The sequence below is a fragment of the Maylandia zebra genome, linkage group LG3, assembly GCF_041146795.1.
Source record: "Maylandia zebra isolate NMK-2024a linkage group LG3, Mzebra_GT3a, whole genome shotgun sequence".
In the NCBI taxonomy this organism is placed as follows: domain Eukaryota; kingdom Metazoa; phylum Chordata; class Actinopteri; order Cichliformes; family Cichlidae; genus Maylandia; species Maylandia zebra.
In genome coordinates, this window is record NC_135169.1 from 23,885,458 (window position 1) to 23,908,343 (window position 22,886).

General features: G+C 39.8%; 2 protein-coding genes across 4 annotated transcripts in view; both read right to left on the reverse strand.

Annotated features, from left to right (window-relative positions):
- Positions 1-923: 923 nt before the first annotated feature.
- LOC101466447 (type I phosphatidylinositol 4,5-bisphosphate 4-phosphatase-B) lies at positions 924-13,862 on the reverse strand. Its single transcript, XM_004575534.3, has 7 exons — positions 13,579-13,862; positions 9,622-9,803; positions 8,127-8,233; positions 5,791-5,902; positions 5,562-5,614; positions 5,364-5,454; positions 924-3,878 (listed from the first exon to the last, which is right to left on the reverse strand). Exons 1-7 carry the CDS (start codon positions 13,643-13,645, stop codon positions 3,735-3,737), a joined length of 756 nt encoding a protein of 251 aa, XP_004575591.1. The 5' UTR covers positions 13,646-13,862; the 3' UTR covers positions 924-3,734.
- Positions 13,863-16,439: 2,577 nt separating this feature from the next.
- Positions 16,440-22,886, reverse strand: part of LOC101466147 (uncharacterized) — a 49,255-nt gene continuing 42,808 nt past the window's right edge. For all 3 annotated transcript variants that reach the window (XM_014414139.4, XM_014414138.4, XM_023155468.3), the window contains exons 32-35: positions 19,721-19,990; positions 17,742-17,843; positions 17,534-17,655; positions 16,440-17,211 (exon numbers count right to left, since the gene is read on the reverse strand). In XM_014414139.4, coding sequence (XP_014269625.3) covers positions 17,128-17,211; positions 17,534-17,655; positions 17,742-17,843; positions 19,721-19,990 — 578 coding nt within the window. In that variant the 3' untranslated portion in view covers positions 16,440-17,127. The remainder of the gene's footprint in view (positions 17,212-17,533; positions 17,656-17,741; positions 17,844-19,720; positions 19,991-22,886) is intronic.

Below are 22,886 nucleotides of genomic sequence, written 5' to 3' on the forward strand. Positions count from 1 at the left end.
CTCCTGGCTGCATGCCAAATATCCTTGGGCAAGATACTAACCCCATGTTTGCCTACTGGTGGTGGTCAGAGGGCCCGGTGGCGCCAGTGTCCGGCAGCCTCGCCTCTGTCAGTGCGCCCCAGGGCAGCTGTGGCTATAATGTAGCTTGCCATCGCCAGTGTGTGAATGGGTGAATGACTGAATGTAGTGTGAAGCGCTTTGGGGTCCTTAGGGACTAGAAAAGCGCTATACAAATGCAGGCCATTTACTTCTATTCACAGGAGCTCACCAAACCTGGACACAGATAATAGTAGGGTCAGAATTTGGTACCAGTGAGCTTTGTTTAAACACCCCAGCCTCCTTGATGGCTAACCATGTCCATGCCTTCATGACCACAGTGTATCCATCTTCTGCTGGCTGGTTGGAACTCAAAGTGGTTTCTTGAGCATGACAGTGAGTTTATGGTACTCAAGTCTCCTCCGGTCACCAGATCTCAACCCAACAGAGCACCTTCGGGAGATTCCCATCGTGGATGTATGTCTGAGAAATCTGTAGCAATTGTGTGATGATGTCATGTCAACGTGGACCAAAGATTTTTGAGGAATGTTTCTAGCACCTTGTTGAATCTACGTCATCAAGAATTGAGGCAGTTCTGAAATTTGACTGAGTGGCCAGTATGACTAGAAAACCACAAAATACATATACAGTGTAAACCAGGAATGGGCATGCAAATCAGATTCAACTGTAAATGCTGTGGTGTGGCATTCGGTTCATAAGCCATATGCCCCCATAAAAAGAAACTAACATAAACTATAAAAGTTTCACGGGTATTTAAGACATTACGATGCATCCTAAATACTCTGATAACTTTCTGTGACAAAGAGAGACACATATTATTAATAGCTGATATATGTAAATAAATAAGAGGCACATTGGAGTCAGAGGAAGTTGTTAAAAGTATTACTTAGTTTTGCATCCCCCCCCCACCCAAAAACAAAACAACTCCATCCACCAGGATAACATTGAAACAAAGATACAGGAGTTGCTCATCTGTACAATGTAGTGCAACATGTTTCACAGTCAGCAGGTACTTACATTAATCAGCCATGAGGGGGAAGAGACAGCTTTGACAATTCTGTACAGTCTAAAATAATCAACATCCACTGGATATATTTGCACTTCCACGGAGAAACGGACACTCTAACAGGTTCTACTAGAATGTCAGAGAAAGTAGTTTGATTCAAATAAAACAGATAAATAAATAAAATAACCTGCGTGTGGATCAAGTGTTTTAAACCTGTGATTCAAAGACAACTTTGAAGAATATGAACAGTACACACATATCAAAGCTCTGTCACTAAATTCAAACATGCCATCCTTTCATCAAACAAAAACTTTGAGTTTCTCTGACATGAATCATTACAAAATAAAGCTGGTGTTAAAACAAATACAGAAAAAAAATAAATCACATCAAATGCCCCAAACACCCTGTCTAAGATCTGATAAGAATGCTGATGTGCTACTACACAACATGACAAAAAAATAAAAGGAAACATATGCTATTTAATCTCAGGTTAATGCCCCTCCATAATCATTTCCTCATGTGAAGCCTTTATTAGCTACAACTTAACTTCCCTCTTCATATCAGTCTCCACTGGTTTGCTTGTTCCATAATTTCATTTGTATGCATTAAAAGCACTTTTTACATACAATTTTAACTCACACCATAATTTGTCCCTCAGCAAACACATTTAAAAGTTTAAATTTAATGATTAATCCACATGGTTCCTTCGGATGCCATCTGCCTTTATGTTGTAATTAAGGTCCTTTAAGTACTTCTCATAGTTTGGTCGTGGATTTGTTATTAAACATTGAAACATTATAAAAAACTGTTTGCTTTGAGACTTTCATTCATTGTGCATAATTCATCTTTAATTTGTTTAGGCCTCTGTCACATAGGCCTACAGACCAGTCTGTCACCCCCCCGGCAACCTCCTGTCCTGGAGGTGCTGGGTGAAATCAGTCGCAAACAGGCTGCTGGACCAAAAATCTCCTAGTGGCTACTAACAGATCACTGCAGTTTCCTCTAGTATACCCGGGAGAGATTGACTTCCGCAAAATCTCATAAACTACTTGACAAGCATTCGTGAACCATGCGAACGTATGACACCCCAAAAACAGAGACCTTTCCCCTTCAAAGTAAAAGCTTAGCACTGAAACAAATATGTTTCAAAACCCACAACTTCTATTTTGACAGTGCAAGGCCTCTTTCTGGAGTGTGTTGCACTTTTGCAAGTTCCACTAACACTAGTGGAGTAGATAACACAGCATAAATTTCACTAAGCAACCTCCAGCAACCACTTGCCAACTCCTTTTGGGCCAGTCATTGCCAGGTGGCTGCCAACTGGTGTGCCATCCTGTGTGACTGGGGCCTTAAACAGAATAATTTGCTGTTGATCGATGCCAGTCTCCTGTCAGTGCTTCAAATAAAGAAAAAAAAATAGCTTGGCTAGCTCTAGCTTAGCATAAAGAGAGGAAACACACGCAAACAGCTAGCTCGGCTATATGCAAGGCTACCAAAAAAATGATAGTAAACAAATAATCCTACACTTAATACCCTGCACAACATCAACTTTTAATTTAATCTTTTTCAGCATTTCATTTACATTTACACAAAGCTATGCTACGGTAAAGTAAGATATGCTCATTGTAAATTCTTGAAATTCTTATTTATCACACAGACATGAGCAATATCAGTCTTCTTGCCCAATTTTCAAAGTGCACAGTCTCACTTAAAATATCACACTAGTCCTTTAATAAGAGAAGCGTCTACTGGTTCTGCTCCATTTTGGATCAATTTAAAAGCAAATTTGGGAACGTAGGCTCCTCTGGTTGCTGGCAAAAAAAGTTAACTACTAAATTATTCTGCCTGATCTACCCAGTCTGATTACTACTATTCTTATAATTAAAACACCCCCTTCAGTCCACATTGTATTTTAGGTTTTTTTTTCTCTTGCATAGAGGATCTTTTTGGCTACCATCCACAAGCGTTTTAGGCAAATAGAATATTCTCTTTAACCAGATCGGTTATTTGGGGTTTCATTTACTTGAGACATTTTAGTCAGGAATAACAAAGTGAATACATTTTTGATTTCCATAATCATGCTTATGGTCTTGGCAAACAATGAAGGACCTCTTCAGTGGAAAACATGGTAATCTGCGCAAAAGTTCAGCCTCATGTTTGAATTAATGCCTCGATGTTCTAGAAGTCTTTTTTTTTTAACAGAGATCGTCATTGCTGTTGGCAGAGCAGTACAGGATTGGCAAAAGAAGGAACCTTTAAAACTTTACATTACTTTTATTTTTAAACTCCAAGATAAAGTATTGCCCTTGGTGGAGTACTGCACTCTAGGAGTGTCCTTATCTACTGTTGCTTAAAATGTACGGATCTCTCAAAAATCACAGTCACAATCACATGCAGCTCTGCAATTTAACTGAATTATGTGAATTTTGCCTCTGTGTATGTTTATATTTTCTAACCCAATTTTGTAGGAACTTGATGTTTTTAACATGTTAAAAAACCTTTTCTTCTTTAACCTTCCTTCTTTATATCTACTGTTCCCCCATCTTTTCTTCCCTCGTTGATGTCAGGACTTACTGTTTTCCTCACTTGAGATCTAACGCTTTACTTTCTTATTTTAAATGTCTCCTCCTCACACACCAGCCTCCTCACCTTCCTCACCCTCTTTCTCCCTCTATGTGACATTGGATAAGGGTTCGCTAATTTTTAGACACTTCCAGTAGATTGTTCTGGCCATGGTGAACAAAGTGAGCAGGAGCAGGAGCACCCATGACACGTAGATCCCTTTTGAGCTCTTGGCGGGCTTCCAGGTACCGACCTGAACACAGAAGCAAACAGAAGACGTTTTTAAAAACTTTTCAATGATTTTGGTCATATAAAATTCTCAATTTATGTTTTATTTTGAAAGTGGCAACTTGTGATTCCAGTTAGCAATTGCACCTCACAAATAATTATTTACTGTAGTGAACATTCAATGAAGCCACAAAATCAGCAAAATAAAATACATATTAACCACACGCCACCACGACTATATATGTGGATTCAATCTAATCTACACCATGTTTAAATTGTCAGCTTTTCGAAGGGAATACTTAATGAAAGCTCATGCTGACTAAAGGACACATGAAGGGATAACATGCAACATCACTGCTGCTTTGCAACTTTGGGTATAAATTGAACACAATTATGAACAATTACAATGATATTATTGCTTATTGTGCTAGTGCTGCGCCTCTTTTCTCTTTTGTGACCTTTTGTATGATGTTTCGCTTTGTGTGACTTGAAAAATGTCATCCAAATTACCTAAAAATTGTTGAGAATTAAGGCTTTTCTAAAGCCATCTGAGCAGTGTGTGATCTACTTTAAGTTATTTCTCTTTGAAATGAATAACAATCATGTTTCTTTCTTAATGTAACTGCTGGTGGTGTAAATAAAGACAGAGTAAACAGTTTTTTTGTTGTCACTTATATAAAGGTGAACAAAAAGAGCATCTGTGAATCTGCCTTTTGTGCAAAAGTAGAGTTTACAATTAGGTTATATAAAATATTAAAGTACAGCAATAACAGTTAATTTATTAATTATTAACAGTAATAGTTACAATGAATAAAAGGTGATAACCAAAATTAAATGGTGAGAGGCAAATATCTAATCAGCCAATCACATGGCAGCAGAGCACTGCATTTAGGCATGTAGACATAGTTACGATAATCTGCTGAAATTTAAACTGAGAACCAGAATGAGGAAGAAAGGTGATGACAGTGACTTTGAATGTGTCATGGTTGTTGAAGAACTGCTGGTCTACTGGGATTTTCCCACATGGCCATCTCTGGTTTACAGAGAATGATGTGAAAAAGAGGAAATATCCAGTTTGCTTAAGGTCTGTGGAAGAAAACGCTTCTTTGTCAGAGGTCAGAGAATGGCCAGACTGTTTTGAGTAGTCAGGAAGGGAACAGAAACCCAGATAATCACTCGTTAAGTATATAAATGAGCACCTCTGAGCACACAACATGTTGAACCTTGAAGCAGATAGAAGTGTTTTTAACTGATAGCTTGTTAAATCTATGTTATGAAGAGTTAAGGCCGCTTTGAAGGCTAAAGAGTATTACATAATAAGTTTATGTTTACATAATAAAATGGCTGTTGAGTTTATTTTCGCCTAAAATTTCCAGCAGTAGGACGTCTGCTGGTTAAACGATTTGGCTTTTGGCATCCTAATCATCATCTTTAAAAAAAGGATACAATTTGATCGACCAACAGTTTAAAAGTTAACATCACTCCAACATCTTCGCCCACAAATACACACCAAAAGTCCTGCTGTGGAGACGGCGAGGATTAAAAACAGCAGGAAGCATAGCAGGCTCCTCCTTCTGGGGTACCGCCAACCAATAGAAGAGCTGGAAATCAAACCGAGAGACAGTCAAAAAATAATAATTCAAATTATAAATGCAAAACACTTATTTACCTTCCTCACACACAGAAAGTGAACATCTGACATACTCACACTTTTCGGCAGTGGGGACATCGAGCTAAAGTGCGGGCTGAAAACTCTGTCCACTAAGAGAGAGGAAATGAAAAGGTCAGTGTGTGCATATATTACAGTTCTCTATCAGGGGGTAAAGTAGAAGAGTACATTGGCAAATAATTCTGTAGATGTCAGTAAATAAATGCATAAAGAAGTAAAACTGGCACTGTCAGCTGTAATATAAGCCATGTGAGTGTGTGACTTTTACCAGGAATGTGTTGGAGCAGTGTCCACAGATGACTCTGATGCCAACAGGCTGACGCCGCGGTTCAGGACTGTCCCCTCCAATGTGGACTGGACCTAGGTTGATGATGCGTTTACTGCCGGGGAACAGAAAACACTGATTTAACATAAACCCATGTGAACAGCCTTTACTGCTTATTTCAAAGTTTGTCCAAAAAGCACCTTTTTAGCTTTTTAAAAAAGGGTGTGAACCTAAAGTTGAAAAATTTAAAGCCAGCTCTGTGTACTATGAAGGTGTGTGACTTGGAAAAACTGTAACTGGAAGTGATTATAGTAAATAAACAAATGAGGAAATATACTAAAGTTACTGTACAAAAAGTCCCCAGCTGATTAAGAGTGTCAGGCGGGAATTTCACTTGGACTTAATCTGGAATGACCAATAAATTTTTTTTTAAAAAAAACATAAAATCTCGGTGAGACAACCTAGAAAAGGAATGTAAAGTTCATTTCACATTATAGGTGACATAAAGCCCTCTGTATGTGATCTTAAGAGGGCTGGACTGAGGAAACTTGCATTTTATCCAGTGCAAAGAGGTGTAGCTACACATTTAATCACTTTTTCACCAGTACCTCTCAGGTTTTCGCAGGATAAAGAGATGTTTCTGTAGCAAAGAACAACTCTTTCAGCTTGAACTGTAATAAATAAATGTTTAGGGTTTTTTTGTTTTCTAATTGTTCGGTAGTTCATTACTCAGACTGACCTATATTTTATTTACCTATATATATTTAGTTTTTGTTAATTCACAATAGTACCAGTTTTTAACTGCAGACCCACTGTCCAAATCAAAAATTTCATTATAGACAGAAATAGTGGGGAACAAACACAAAACCAAAAACCAAACAGGAACTTTTTTGTTATTTAAGCGATATTAATGAATAGTATGTATGGCCATGGGGGAGGTCTTTATGAGTAGGAAAAGCTGTAAAACTGTAAAACCCCAAATTTTATGTCCTCCTTCACTTTCTCCAAAGTTTCTGCCAGCAGAATTCTGGCCCCCCAGACCTTATGTTTGACATCCCTGGATCATGATTTGTTAGTTGGTTTAAAAATGAGACACCAAGAGCCAATTTTAAACTAAAACACTGAAAATCAAAATATGAAGAAGAGGTCCACCTTCATGACTTTCGGCTCAACACACCTAACTAACTCATTAATCTCTGTTTGTTCTCTCAGAGCTGACACCAAAAGCCTTTAGAGCAGCTTACACTGAAAAAGTACTGGATACAGACTTAATCAGCAGTAATGGAAGATGACAGCAGCAGGAAATGTTCCAGTCTGACCGATGTCAGGTCGTCATTCTGCTAAACCTTAGTGGATGAAGACGCGAGACGAGGAAGACCAGGAGGCTCGTTCAGCCGTGAGCCTGAGATTTCTGAACATTATGTTGCCGTCAGGGCAAAAATCAAGACTTCAAGATGGAAAGATTTACGGTTTACCTATGTGGAGTAAACTTGCTTCTCTTTTCGGAGTAGTTTCATACTTCAGGCCTGCTTATAGAACAAAATGACCACGTCTGCATCAGAGGTTAGTGAGGTTGATTTCTGTATATACAGCTTATTAGAGCTACCTTTGGAAAAACCCAGACGCTATTATAATAGTCATCAAACCACATCTTTTACCAATTTTTATACTGAAGGGTCAAAACACGCCATTAAGTGTACTGGGGAGGTCATGTCCTGGTTTTTGTATGTGCTGTGAGTGTTACAGAAACAAATAAAATGCTGGGAATACTGAAGCTATAATTATCGTTCCTTATATTGAGATGATAAGTGTTATAAACTCACTGATTGATTTAAAAACTGCGGCTAAAAAGTAGCTGGAAATGCGCAGGAGAACTCAATGGTATTGAAAAGACCAATAATAACAGCTTTGGGCTGCACCTCATTTACAGGTAGGTGCACACCGGCTTACATCATAGGGCTTCAGAGAGGTTTTTGGTTATAATGTAGCCCAGCATAGATATCCACTTGAAGCATAAATCGCCAGTAATGCCAGGCTGTTTCCAGAACTGTTTTATAAAATCTGGTCTGTTCTATTCTTTTTTAAACATATTTAATTTTGTTTCAGGCTTTAATATAAAAACGTTTGTTAATAAAAGTGTCATATAACTAGAGTTTATAATTTTTGCTTTTATTATTATAACTTTTCAAAAGCTGAAATTTTGCAAAAAGGGGGTACCTTCAACAGTCTCTTAACACCACGTAATGGTTGCTTTTGTTGAACGGCTGGAAAAGGTGGTGTGATTACGTGTTAAAGCTGAGATGGATTAAAAACAGCCTCTGTTTCTTTTCCTGACTCACCAGTACGGTCTCGGACAGGCGATCTTCTGCGACGTCACTTTGCAGATCAGCAGACAGTTGCAAGGACAGCGGACATACTTCTTTCCAACAGGAGCATTCTTAATGGGCTGAAACCAGAGAGGTGAAGACACAGATAGAAGAATAAGAAACTTCAAACATTTGCTGTTGGCTTTTCCAAATGTGAGGTTCTTAAATTGTTTTACTTTTGATTTCATCAGACAAAAGGAGAAGTGAACGACAATCCAACACGCCGATATTTTGTGGTTTACCAATGCAACTTTCCAACAAATACTGACGCAAGTACAGATTTCTATTATGTTAAAAAGCTATTAACTATTTTTTGGTATACAAAGTCTGGTTTCAATTACTCTTGTCAAATGTTTTTCTGGATTAATAGATCATTTTCTTCATTTTTCAAGCAGATAACAGTCTGTCTTTTTTTTTTTTTTTTGAATGAAAAGAGTCAGGCACATCTAAAAGTGTGCCACAAGTCAGAGTTTTAAGTCACAGAATATAAAAATTGGGAATGACTTGATCTTACAGGGTCACCATTTGCAAGACAACAACTAAATTCCTTTTGAGATTATTTCCCATCATGCTCCAGGTGGAAATTTACAAGAAGCAAAAACTGCCCTAAGCATCAAGACCAGAAACAAAGTGATGTAAGCAGTAAGCAAAGTAAAAGTTGTCATCAGTTTCACTACCACTTAGCAAGTACTTATCTGCAGACAAGTTGGTGACATCAATGCAAATTAAGAGACACTATGGCAGTCTCCTAGTGACTGAGGCAATTACAAAGAAGCAAATTACAACCCATAGTCAGTTTATAGATGGGCCTCCAATAATGATGGAACAATTAACAGCCAGTCTTATTTAACATAAAAAAAAAGCTTCAAACTGTTCAGTTACTTAATATCAATAAGTCATTTTACACATATAAAACGATAAAGATGCTTAAAAACAAACAGGTAAAGTTGTTTTATCTGTGCAGCTTTTCTCCATTCACTTCCATCAAGTCCTTACTAATTCTAACTAATTAATTATAGTTATTATAATTACCAGTTATAACTACAATGAGTAAGATCTTCATTTTCCATTTGTTGTGTTTGACTCATTAATGTAGACCCACTTTGCTTTATTGAGTTTTAAATACTGTGTAGGTGGTGTTTAGCATTGAATGCTTCGCAATAAAAGCCCCATTAAGAAAGGGTTTACCGTTTTATTCTACTGCAATGCCAGATGACTTTTATTTTGAAATGTGTACAGAAGCACTGAGTTCTTGTAGCACCAGCAAAATACAGCAACTTAACAAGGCAGCAACATAGGATCTCAAATAAGGCTACAATAAAAATAAGAGTCCCTGCAGAGGAAAATGGACTTCTGTGTTAAATATACTTAACATTTATTATAATCTAAGCTTGTAGGAAATAAATGTTGTTTGTTTCTGTAGTTGAGGTACATCAAGACTATATAGTTCTCTGTATCTGCCTCTTACCGTAGCTTCATTGCAGATGTTGCACTTCACCACATGCTGGTGCGTCTTGCCCTCCACAGATATGGAGGTCTGACAAACCCGGCAGCTGATGACCGGAGCACTGCTGCTGTCTGGGCTGCCTTGTGGGGAGTACGGGGGTGGAGGCTCGCCTGGTGCCACTGAGCTGGGGAACGGAGCAAAACCTGATGAAGACGAAGAAGAGGTTTTATTAATACTGTATTTATTAACACTAATAAAACAACTTCTTTTGTTTATCATAAAAAATACAGAAAATATATAGCCTGAAGTACTGCTTCACCTACACATTACATCTACAGCTGCTCAGCCATGAGAACACATGCCATGAAGCTCCCAGCGCATAGTTTCTGTGCTGATATTAATGCACTGATGAGATTTGGAGCACTGCAGTTCATGAGTCAGCAGAGCCTTCTATGCACCTTAGCACTTGGTGACCCCGCCCTGTTTCTTTACATCGGTCTGACATTTTGAAGCTGAGCTGCCGTGGCTCCTAAACTCTTCCACTTTGGTATTATACTGCTAAGCCCTAATGAAAGCAAGAAATGTAATGAATTTGTTGCAGTAGTAGAGTCCTACTCTGTGAGCTCTTTAAAAGGACCCATTCCCAAACCAAATATTTGTAAAGGCAGACTGCTTGGTTCGGCGCTTTTAGAAACATGTGAGACAAAAACACTAGAATTCAAAGATTAAAATCTGTGGTCTGGTACTTTTGTCTATGTGGTGTATATATAAAATCTTTAACTATAACTTGATGAGACTGATCAGGAAACTAGTGGCTTAATAGATCAGTGTAACTGCTTCTCCCTTTTGTGTGGGGTATTTCTAAGAGCCATCTATTTTCTGATGGTAAATTTCTGCATTTTCACTCTTCAAATCTGTTGTATAATGGTACAGCACTGCAATTCAGTAAACACCGTTATCATTAACAAGTATTGGCTCACAATATCACCACTTTTGTGCTTGGTCAAGACAAACAGTAGGTGCACAAACAGAATTTAGATGTGTATCTGTTTGTTTATACTGACTCATGTGTGGGTCAGCAAATTGTATGTTTAATTATATTGATTAACATAATGTTATCTATGTGTGACACCGTTAAGGGTCAAAACTCCGTGAGTGTAATACAGGAAGCACAGAAAGCAAGTGACTGTCACAGTTACAAGGAAGCAACCAGAGAAGTGAGAGAGAGAAATTGGAGTCACAGCAGAGATAAGAGCAATGAAAAAAGACAAACAAGCCAGACATGTGATGTCTGACATGATCACACAGAAAAGTAGAACAATTGTTTTAGCTTACAAGTTAAAAAAACAAAACAAAACCAAAAAACGTTTCATTTAAATCCCAGAAACTGAGATACTATTTCTGCAAGTTATTATATGGAGTTGCTTCTCGGCAATTAATCATAGTTATACTTCAATGACGATTTTTTTTCCTTCCGGTGACTATTAAAATCAACTAATTTCACATAAAAAAAAATAAACTGCATTCTGCTTTGCAGTAGTTCTCTGGTTTTTGTCCTTCAGCACAATCATTTTCCTTAACTTCAAACCATAAAATTTCCTTGCCTTACAGGTTGTGACAGGCTTAGCTAAAGTATTTATATTAATTTCATTTAGTCAACTGACATATAAAGTTCACGATCGTGGCTCAAGAGTTGGGAGTTCGCCTTGTAATCGGAAGTCTTGGTCGTTGTGTCCTTGGGCAAGACACTTCACCCGTTGCCTACTGGTGGTGGTCAGAGGGCCTGGTGGCGCCAGTGTCCGGCAGCCTCGCCTCTGTCAGTGCGCCCCAGGGTGGCTGTGGCTACAATGTAGCTGCCATCACCAGTGTGTGAACGTGTGTGTGAATGGGTGGAGGACAGGTTGTGTAAACCGCTTTAGGGTCCTTAGGGACTAAAAAAATGCTATACAAATACAGGCCATTTACCATTCACGGAAATCTACTTGATTGAAATAAAAAGGTTTAATAATGTATGTTTAATACTGTATAATGTATATAAAATGTATATATATTTGCATTTATTTGTATATTTTGTAAACATTTATTTACAAAATACACACTGGAGTAATTTTGCAAAATAATTTTGATTTGTACATTATTTTGCAGTAATAAGAGTCCTTATTTGTTTTGAATCAGTTCCCTTTTACAAGCAGTGGATATGACATTTAGGAGTTTTATTATGTAAAAAAACCAAAAAAAACCAGATGTAGTTATGAAAAACAAATTAGGCCAAAGATACTTTGACACGGAGACTACAGGAGGTGGAGATTAAACCTGACAGATGACCTGCTCTACCTCCTGAACCACAGCCGCCCCTAAAGCTTGCAGTTTCCAAGAAATCTCCCATCTGCGTACTAACCAGGCCCCGACCCTGCTTAGCTTCCAAGTTCAGACGAGATCGGGCATGCACAGAACAGTCATCTTGTTCCTTGTTTATCATTTTACTGCTCAATAAGAATTCAGTAAATCTAAATTCTTGTTTATTTGTCACATTTTATTTTCTAAAGTTAGCAAAGCAAGGCAGCAAGGCAAGCCTGATCTTGTCATACACATAAAAAAAATAATATCCAGTTTCTTCACTCACATTGTGGATTACAACTTATTGGCATTTTGCTGGTAACGGATTAGTACTCCGTATTGGTATCGATACTGTATAGGAAATGAAAAGAAATGGTTGATTGTTATTGGTTTTCAGATTATCTCACACCAGAAATGGGAGCGTCGCCCAATCTGAAAAAAAGGTAATGTTTATACACCATTAGTTTTGAGGTATTTACAGGTGGGAAATAGTATCAGTCCATCCACCTGATACCAGACATCATGTGGTTTCTCTCCATTTCAGTCACTAAATTACTTTTGCATGTGCCTGAGAATACACAGAAATGCCAAAATACTGGTTCTACCAGGTTTCAGAGGTAGAGTGGTGCGAAGGAAGAAAAAAACCCAACATGCTCCCACATTTGTCATTCAGCAGACTGAAGATGCTGAAGCAAAACATGTTTAAAACATGTATAAAAATCCCTGTGGCAAAGCACAGACTGAAAACACATGAGCACGACACAGTCATTAATCGGAAGCAGGCTGTGGTGATCACTAGACCGACTTGCAGGTTTTTTCCCCTAACTGAGAAACAATTGTTTCATGACACAATGCCAGATAAATCAGTGAAACCGCTGAAGCGGAACAACTCAAAGGTTTGGGAAATTTGTGTGATTTTTAATATTTTCCTGGTACAAGAAAAAAAAGTACATAACCCACAACAATAGTGAAATAATGACACAACAAAAATGGTCTGGTCACATTGTTATTTGTAATCTCTAGTATTGGTCGAGAATTTTACAATTAAGATATCCCTAAAAGTCCAAAACGAAGTTTTTAAATTACTTTACTTTATGCCTGTTTCATCAGAACTCAATGTTCAATACCATGCACTAAAGAAAAGCAGCAAATCCTTACATGAGAACAATCAGAACCTGCTGATTTTTGCTGTTCAGGCTTGATAAATGACTAACCACAGAGCGTTGTTACAGTGATCTGACAGCCGGGAGCTCTGACCCCTTATCATAATGCAAATCACCAAATCAAACTCACCCACATGAAAAGCCTTTCAAACACCCGGTTTTTCATGCCTAACATCTGTTATAGACCGCTGACAGCTCAAAGGTGCTCATTAGCTTTGGTAAATCACCCTAAAATCGGTTTTCAATTAATTTTTGTGTGGGTTGAATCCCCTGTAGTTGTGTGATAATGTCTCTATTTACGGCTAACGTTAGCCTGAAAGCTAACACTTGTTTACAACACGACACCTTTAAAGGTAAAAACAAACTACAATACCACGCTGTTGAAGCCTATTAATGACTGCTCGTATTCTGAATGGTGATGTGAAAAGGACACAGAGGTTACTCTGAGGTTTCGGTAGATATCCGTGCGAGCTTGTACCGGGAGAGAAGCCGTTGGTCCCGTCGTGCTGATCGGGCAGCAGCGGTGACCGTTCCCCGTCTGCCATCGCTCCCTCCGGACCCAAGCCTTTCTTCCAACAACGCCCCGCGGGAAGTGTATCTGCGGCGTCTGGGAGACTCCTCGGACCTCCGGTAAAGATTTGTTTGGAGGAGTCGGTGTGAGGCTTTCAACTCCTGACCCTGCTAGAGGTTTGGGTTACTGACAGCCACATGACGCGGCGAAAACATTCACTAAACGCGGAAACGATACAACAAAAACATCTGTCACATGATTCAAGGAGTCAGGAAGTGACGGACAACGGGCTAGACCAATGAACGAGCCGTGTTTGAATGGGCGGGTCCTTCTGCTTTTGTTGACTAACAACAATTATAAACTGTAAGGCGATGATTGCATTACAATTACTGCTGGTATATGTGCACATAATAGAATAGGTTAGACTTTGTCATTATAAAAATGCAATGACATTTAGTCTGGCATCTCTCCTCTACCCTATCAGAAAACAACAAATAATAATAATAATAATAATAATAATAATAATAATAAACAGCTAAGTTTGTGTCTCTTCTCACAGTTCAAAGACATGTATGGCAGGTTGGTTAAAGCTAACTCTCTATGACTACGGTTAGCATGGCAGCCTGTCCAGGGTGTATCCCACCTTTTAGAGCTGGCAGGTTCCAGCCCATAGTGGAAGAGGGACGGTTGGATTTATGAGATTATTTATTGTCAAAGGAGCTTGCAAAGAAAAGCGTCTGGACTTCTTTAAGTTGCTTGAAGACGTTTCACCTCTCATCCGAGAAGCTTCTTCAGTTCTAAGGTCAAATGGTGGAGAGTCCCAGATATAAACCTAGTGGGAGTAACCCCCCACAGAGGGACAAAAGGACCCCCTGATGATCCTCTAATCGCCTGAGCCAAGGTGTGAAACTGTGCGTGGGTCCCAATCAGCCAGCGTTTCGGGTGTGTTCATTGTGAAACCTGGCCCCACCTTATCATGCGAATTCCTGAGGTCAGATGGCCCAGGATGTGAGTGGGCGTTAAGGCGTCTGGGAAGGGATCTCAAAACTGGATTATAGATGGCAGAGAGTTGGTGTCGTAAACCCCCGCCTCTGTTCAAAGATGGTCGCTCACAGTGGACATAGATGGCTTCTTTCACTCCTCTTTCAAACCATCTGTCCTCTCTGTCCAAAATGTGAACATTGGCATCCTCGAAGCACTCAAAACGTGCGGCTATCCTAAATGGGCGTTCTTAAAGTCAGCAAAGAGGCACAGAAAAGAAGACCAGACACCAGCGAGGGAGGATAAGAAGGACAGACGCAACAACATTGTCATCCCCTATGTAGCCGGTGTATCAGAGAAACTCAGGAGAGTTTTCTCCAAGCATGACATCCCAGTGTATTTCAGACCCAGCAACACGCTCAGACAGAAACTGGTTCACCCGAAAGACAAAACTCCAAGACACAAACTTAACAATGTGGTGTATGCTGTACAGTGCAGCGAGGAATGCTCAGACCTCTACATTGGAGAGACCAAACAGCCACTTCACAAGCGCATGGCACAACACAGAAGAGCCACCTCCACAGGACAAGACTCAGCAGTCCATCTGCATCTTAAGGATAAAGGACACTCTTTCGAGGATGCCAATGTTCACATTTTGGACAGAGAGGACAGATGGTTTGAAAGAGGAGTGAAAGAAGCCATCTATGTCCACTGTAAACGACCATCTTTGAACAGAGGCGGGGGTTTACGACACCAACTCTCTGCCATCTATAATCCAGTTTTGAGATCCCTTCCCAGACGCCTTAACGCCCACTCACATCCTGGGCCATCTGACCTCAGGAATTCGCATGATAAGGTGGGGCCAGGTTTCACAATGAACACACCCGAAACTCTGGCGGATTTGGACCCACGCCCAGTTTCATACCTTGGCTCAGGCGACTAGAGGATCATCAGGGGGTCCTTTTGTCCCTCTGTGGGGGGTCACTCCCACTAGGTTTATATCTGGGACTCTCCACCATTTGACCTTAGAACTGAAGAAGCTTCTCGGATGAGAGGTGAAATGTCTTCAAGCAACTTAAAGAAGTCCAGACGCTTTTCTTTGCAAGCTCCTTTGACTACGATGACCTGGATGACTGAGAACCTTCACAGAGATTATTTATGGCATCTTCTGTAATGTGTGCAGTTCTAAAACAGTCAAATACAAGAGTCATGTGGTAAAAGCAATTAATATGTGAGCTTCTCCTTGTACAGCAGGAGCTTTAGACGCAGGGCAAGTTAGATGGTAAATGGGTCGACTGGTGCATACATAGCTCCTTTTTTCTATACCCAAGCACCTCATCTAACACTCTCCACCTCAGGCTTCAGTATCTTGCCAAACTGGAGTAAGTGGGGAACCGGTCTACCAACCATACAGGTAGGCAACTCAATTTATCTACTGAGCCGCAGTCACCTCTGTGATCCAAGGGTCACCAGACTGAGCTAAGAGGCAGAAATCATAAATTTGGTCTTTATAAAAGAGTAAATAAAAAAGTGGATGTATACTCAAGAGATTACATCAGAGACTAGATTTTTTTCTAGTAACTGATTGGGATGAAACAAGAGCTAAAAAGAAGACGTGAAGTGAAAATAAAATGGTTGCATTTGATTGTGTGTTTAATGATATTAAATTCAGATGTAATACAGTATTAATACAATTAAAAGTTAAGATAAATATTTATGGCTACACAAATCCTATATACTATTTTAATAACTACTACAGTATTTAAGAATTCATTCATGTATACAATATCTTTGTGAAAAACATTTAACAATATAAGGAGCAGAATCGAATAAATGACAGAAATGTCTAAAGCTGAAAAAACAGGAAGTGTTTTATTTTCCCCAAGGTTACACAGGAAATGTGTACAGATATTTCTGTAGTGACTTGCAGGGAGAAAATGTTGCATTTAAACATCACTGATGTGCATAAAGATTTACAGGGTTACCATAACATAGTTAACAGCTTTTACATACAGCAAACCAATCATAAAAAAAAAAAAAATAGTTATACTCTCTCTCACTGAAAGAGGAAAAAAGTATATTAGCTTTGCATAAATCTACACAACATGCTTCTCTCTAACAGCAGCAAAGTACATGAAGCTGAAAACTGACATCCTTTCTGTTTCACATGACTTAAACAAGTGGAGCACACAACTGTAAACGTGCATCCGGTTAGCTAAAGAGTGAAATGTGGGTAATCCTATCTCCCTCTTAAAAATAACCAACATTTATTAAACAAAAGTTATGTTTTTGTTAGAATTACCTGAAACAAGCAGACTTCCTACCAACTTCTATACAACTAAAACCCTTCTGCAACCAGAGGAAAGAAAGCTCTTAGTTTTTTTTCTTATAAGAATATGTTCATGAGTGCTAATTACTCACATGAAAGTTTACATTTTAAACGTGTCCACGAACTTGAGTCACTCGCCACCAAATCTCAACGACACGTGGTTTTGTTTGCACCTCTCATAAAAAAGGGAAAGAACACAAAAAAATCTAGTTATATTCATCCTTAACAGAGCCTTGAGAATTTCTGAGCGACATTCTCGAAGGCCTCCGTCGAAGATTCTGTTGATGTTTCTGGAAATAAAAGAAAGGGGAAAAAGGTGAGACCACTTGTATGTTTTTGTGCAGTCACTTGATTACAAAGCCTCAATAAGAAAGACCTTTAATCACTCATCTGCCTGCTTTCCTTAGTGTTCAGGCTCCCACTCTTTCCTTTACATCACTTCCTCTCTCTCACGCAGTAACTCAATGCTAACATCCTGGCTTCTGTCCAATTGCGTCCTTGACCACCTTCTATGAGCCAATCAGCCGCCCCTCTGCCTACTTTAAGTATCTAAATAAATCACATTCAGTTCCTTCAGATGATCTTTCCTTATTGAATTGAGTTTGTGGGTACCTTCAGGTTCTCCTGGTGTTTCTGGCTTCTGCAGTGGAGGTCCTTAGCATTTTGCTCATCCAGGTAGAAAATGGAGCAGAGGTTACAGAAAAGCCCCATTTTTTGGACAACATGCTCATCACCTAAGAAGACCAGAAGCATACAAAATAACTTAAGAGAGAAAAGAAAGACTTGAAATTGACGTCATTATTTTATGTTTCGTTCTCACCAAGGGACGCGTCAGCATCCAAGTTGTCTGTGATGCGAGGAGACTGAGAACAAGATCGCTTTGCTTTGGGTTCAATAAGTGCTCTCCTTCGTTTACGGACAGCTAAAGAAAAGGAAAACAACTAATAAATGATAAATGATGACTGAAAATTAAACTGTACCTACTCCAATAACAAGTTTATATTTTTACTTCTCTAGTTACAGCTGCTCGAATGTCTTGAATTGTCGATCAATCAAAGTTTTATTCGTCACATGCAGGTTGCCCTGCAGTGAAATAGGACCCCCCCCCCCCCCCGACCTTACACATATAGCATAAACATTACATGGGGATACAGGTCGGAGATTGGTAGAATCAGAGAAAAAAAAACATTGAAATGTACACTACAGTGGGGAAAGTACAAGAGGAAAAAAAGAGACCCCTACTCATGCTGTGCTTCCATGGTAGGACAGCATGAGAACAGGAAACAAAAAAACTCCTCTGCACAAAGAGCACATAAATGTCCACAGCACAACATTATGAAGACATGACAAGCTACAGGGGTGGGTGGGGGGTGAGGAGTAATCCGAAGCGAACACAGCAGCCGCCCTGCACAGCGCTACCATTCCAGCGCGGCACAGAGACCCGCCGTGTTCCCTCGCAGGAAACAAGCATCGAAGGCGTTGGAAAGGGAGGGGGATGAGTGAGTGCCTATCAGTGTAAGTGTATGTGTGTGCGTGTCCATAGTTCAGCTGAGAGTGTCCTTCGGCCTATCAGGCTAAGTAAACAGTCCTCCAGCCAATCCAGGTGTCCTTGCATGGGATGGGAAGAATAGCCGTAACACAGTCGTTATCAGGGAGTTGTTTTGGTGGGCTCCAGCCTCGGGCCTGAGCAGCTGGCGCCGTGGTGTCCAAATGTTGAATATTGTTGATTTCTCCTTTATGCGAGCAGCTCCGAATTTAGCACTCTGACACTGGTCTCTCGATCTCCCGTTGGAGAGCCGCGAGCCTCCCCATGATGGTATCAAACTTCTGTTCCGTGGTGTTATCATTCTTTTGATTCTGAGACCTCACAGCTGCAGTGAGCCGTTCTGCAATGTGATCCAACTTTCGCTCAAGGGTGTCAATATGAGCAGGCCCCTCTCTGATGTATCCCATCATACGCTCAGTGGTGTTAGTTTGAGCCTTCACGGCAGCTGTAAGCGTCTCCAAGGTGTTAACCATACTGCGTTCGGTGTGAGAGGTCGCGCCTCGACCCATCGCTTCAATTCCAGCGGTCAGCCTTGGGGGGGGTTTGAACAGCTGGTTCCGCTCTCTTATTTCTCCGATAAGTCAGGGCCAAGCCAGCTCCGATCAGCAAGAACCCTGTTATCATGGTTCCGAATAGGTAGATATCTTCAGCGTCCTCGATAGACAGTCCCGCCAGGCACAAGATCCTCCAGGTCTGCCACCCGTCCATCGTGTATCCGGCAGGGAAAGTCCCTCCAGGGCACTCAGGCTCTCCCGAGCCCAGGCTTCTCGTTGAGAAAAGGGTGTCAATAGCATTCAGAGACCAGTTGATCAAATCCATAATTCTCTTTTAGGTTTTAGAGAATGACAGTGAGAGACTGTTCGAGGGAAAAGTAATGCACACAAGACAAGACAAGGACACAAGAGGCTAAGCAGGGAAGATAAGGGTGAGGAGGAGAGGAGAAAAAGTGCGACCGCCTTCACTGAGAGCCAAGAGAAGAAGAATATGTTGTAATATGTAATATGTATATGTAATATGATTAGTGACTTTTGATGGACAAACTTTAACTTCACAAGTTCCAGATTACAAATTGTGGCTGTCTTCTGACAGAGTGTGTTAGGAAAACCACAATATAGACACTGACTTGGATGCAGTTTTGCTCTATTCTAACAAATTCTAAGTGGAAAACAACCATCATCCACTTTAGTGAATCATATTGAAACATTTTGTTGGTTTAAAATCAGCACATTTTGAGGTAAAACAGCTTCTCGTACCTTTAACGTCACTCCTGCTCGGTCCTTCCTGTGTCTGATTATCAAGACACTCAGGCTGTTGCTGTTGCCCAGCAGAGGCAGCATCAACATCGGGCTGGCTCTCTGGTTTCTCCTCTGTTTTTTGGCTGTCTGGTTTGTCGTCACTTGACAGTACAGATATGTTTTTGTCCAGTGACGAGGACTCGAGTGAAGCGGCAGACAGTGATTCTGTTTCTGCATCTTCTCTCTCGTGTGTTGCGACCCCTTTTTTCCCTCTAACAGATTTTCTCACTGCAGGAAAAGAAAAAGAAATACTTGAGATTTACAATTTAGTCCTCTGACCAGATTGTACAGTTTTGTGCACATTCTTAGTGGCAGCAGTCTTCAGGAACAGTTCTCCAGGCTTCTTGATGAACATTCAAAGCTCTTCTTCAGATCTGGACTGCCTTTAGATCAGGGGTGTCAAACATAAGGCTGAAGGCCCAGAATCTTTTTTTTTTTTTTTTTAAATAAAACTGACTTGTATTATGTGTCTGTGGTCTGGGAGAGAGTCCTGTAACTGTCTCCCTGCAAAATACAGTATATAATGACCAATGTTGGGCAATTAATTATACAGTTACTTCTTCAAAAAAGTTACTGAGTTTTGCAAACAATGTTTTTTGCAGCTGTTTACCTAAAAATGCAGCCAATGCGGTTTTTTAAACAAACCTTTCAAACAATTTACAGAACAATCAGCTGTTCTGCATCTAATTTAATGCCACACAAATTATTTGTGCCACTCCAAAAAATAATTTCTGTCCACTATGAGATAAAGGAGAACAAGCCTGATACCTGCAGGCCTGGCAACAGGAGATGTATCACTCCTGTAACATCGCATTGTTCTGACACACACAACAAAACTTTTGACTACACTACACACTAACTACACAAGATTTGCGCTAAACGCTGCAAATCTCTCACATCTCAAAACACCGCCGTCACTCCTAAAACTTCCTCCCGTTTCTTAACAACTAAATGCCATGTTTTGATTGGTCGACATGGTACATTTTTCGACCAATGGGAAAGGGTGGGGTGTTTTGGTTTTGTTTTAGCTCACAGGCTTTCGAGCGTTTTCCTTATAAAACGCAGTTTTTACCGTTTCTTCCCGCAGTAAATCTAAACAACGGTAGTATTCAGGAAGAAAACCAAACATTGCAGATTTTTTTTATCATAACTCTGGTTTTACGTGGCCTATCAACACAATTTAAAAACTGTCCACACTTTTTCCGTCAATTGTTCCATCTCTCCTGCTCACATCTCCAATGTTTGTACACGTTGTCATTAACGTGGCTTCACTCCACATCAGCCACGCCGCTTTGCTAGCTAAAACACCGGTGTCGGCACATATTTAATTTAATTTCAATTCAGGTTAGAATTTTTTTTGTGTGTGCGCAACGCAGATTTTCTCTGCGCAGAGACACGTGCGCAGCTTAGAGGGAACATTGCTTTTAACTGTATTTAAATAGGTTTCACAGAGTCTCCTGCTGATAAAGACTCCCTCACAGTCATTCATACTACACAAAAGTAATTAACTAAGAGATAAATAATTAAATGACAGAAAAGTCTTGTAAAAGCTAAGATATCCACCGTCACTCTGTAGGAGCTTCTGACTCTGAAGTAGACTTCCTGTTTCCCCCACTGTGTTCCTGTCAGTTATTTTCAGGTTTTACTCTTCCCTCTATAACTGACGTATCTAATCATATTTAACTAACACAGTGGGAAGAGGGTCAAGTTGACAGGTGGATAATTTAGATTTTTTTTTTTTTAAAGCCTGTCTTCCCTCGTTAGCTCCTCTCATAACCAGTATTATCCGTTCCTCCCTTAAAATTGGAATGGTCCCTTCATGTCAGAAAAAGGCTTCTGTTATTCCAACTCTCAAAAAGCCTGGTGCAGACCCCAAAAACTTTGATAGTCTTCGCCCTATATCAAATCTCCCCTTTATTTCAAAAAGTTCTTGAAAAAGTTGTCGCCTCCCAGCTTCACTTACATTTCAATGACCATAATCTCTATGAACAATTTCAATCTGGTTTCCACCCCAATCATAGCACAGAAACTGCTTTGTTAAGGTCAACCAATGACCTTCTGATGGCAGCTGATTCTGGTCTACTATCCATCCTCATTCTTCTTGATCTTAGTATGATACCATTTCTCACAATATCCCCCTGAACCGGTTAGCATCCATTGTCATTCGTCATACCCATTTGCTTGGTTTGCCTCATATCTTTCAGACCGCACTCAGTTATATCCAATTTAAATCCCACTCTTCAAGTCTCTATCCTGTTTCTGCTGGTGTGCCCCAGGGTTTAGTATTAGAGCCTCTTTTATTCATTATTTACATGCTCCCTCCTGATCATATATTGCGAAAATATAATATAAATTACATATAAATATAAACAGAGCTTTCAGTCGCTCTGCTCCACGGCTCTGGAACTCTCTTCATCAAGCCATAAGAAATATAGACTCTCCTCCCGTATTTAAGTCACAGCTCAAAACACATCTGTTCAAACTGGCTTATTCGCTTTAGTAGTGATTTTATCTGTTGTCAAGTTCTGTTTTGCAATTTTAACTTATTTTATGTATTTTATGACTATTGCTCCTTTTAATTTTGTTCTTTTGTAAGGCGCCCTCAAATAAAATGCAGTATTATTATTATTAATACAAGGTCCAGTTTTTCCAAAGACTACAATAGAAATGTTATCCACGGTACATTTTCTGTGAATTACACATCTATCATGTAGTTTCATGGGTCCAGCCCACTTAACATCAAAGTGAGCTGTATGTGCCCCATGATGAAAAAGGAGTTTGACACCCACGCTTTAGATGATCCCACATTCCATTAAAGCTTGAGTTCTGGTGAAGCCAATCCGTGACTGATAGTGTTCCACCATGTGTTTTTCTACCCAGGTATGATTTTACTGCCGTGTGTCTGTAACCATTGTCATGCTGTCGTGAAGCTGTTTCCAATTTGTTGATTGACAGCACTACATGGCATTAGATTACAACTGGCTCATCACATGACTAAGGTTCCTTTTTTTGTCCTTGAATGATTCATAAGTCAGTGTTAAGTGGCTTAACAAACAAACAACAACAAAAACATTCCTCTGAAAATGCTCAGGTATAAAGACTGGACTGAAAATCAGTGAATAAA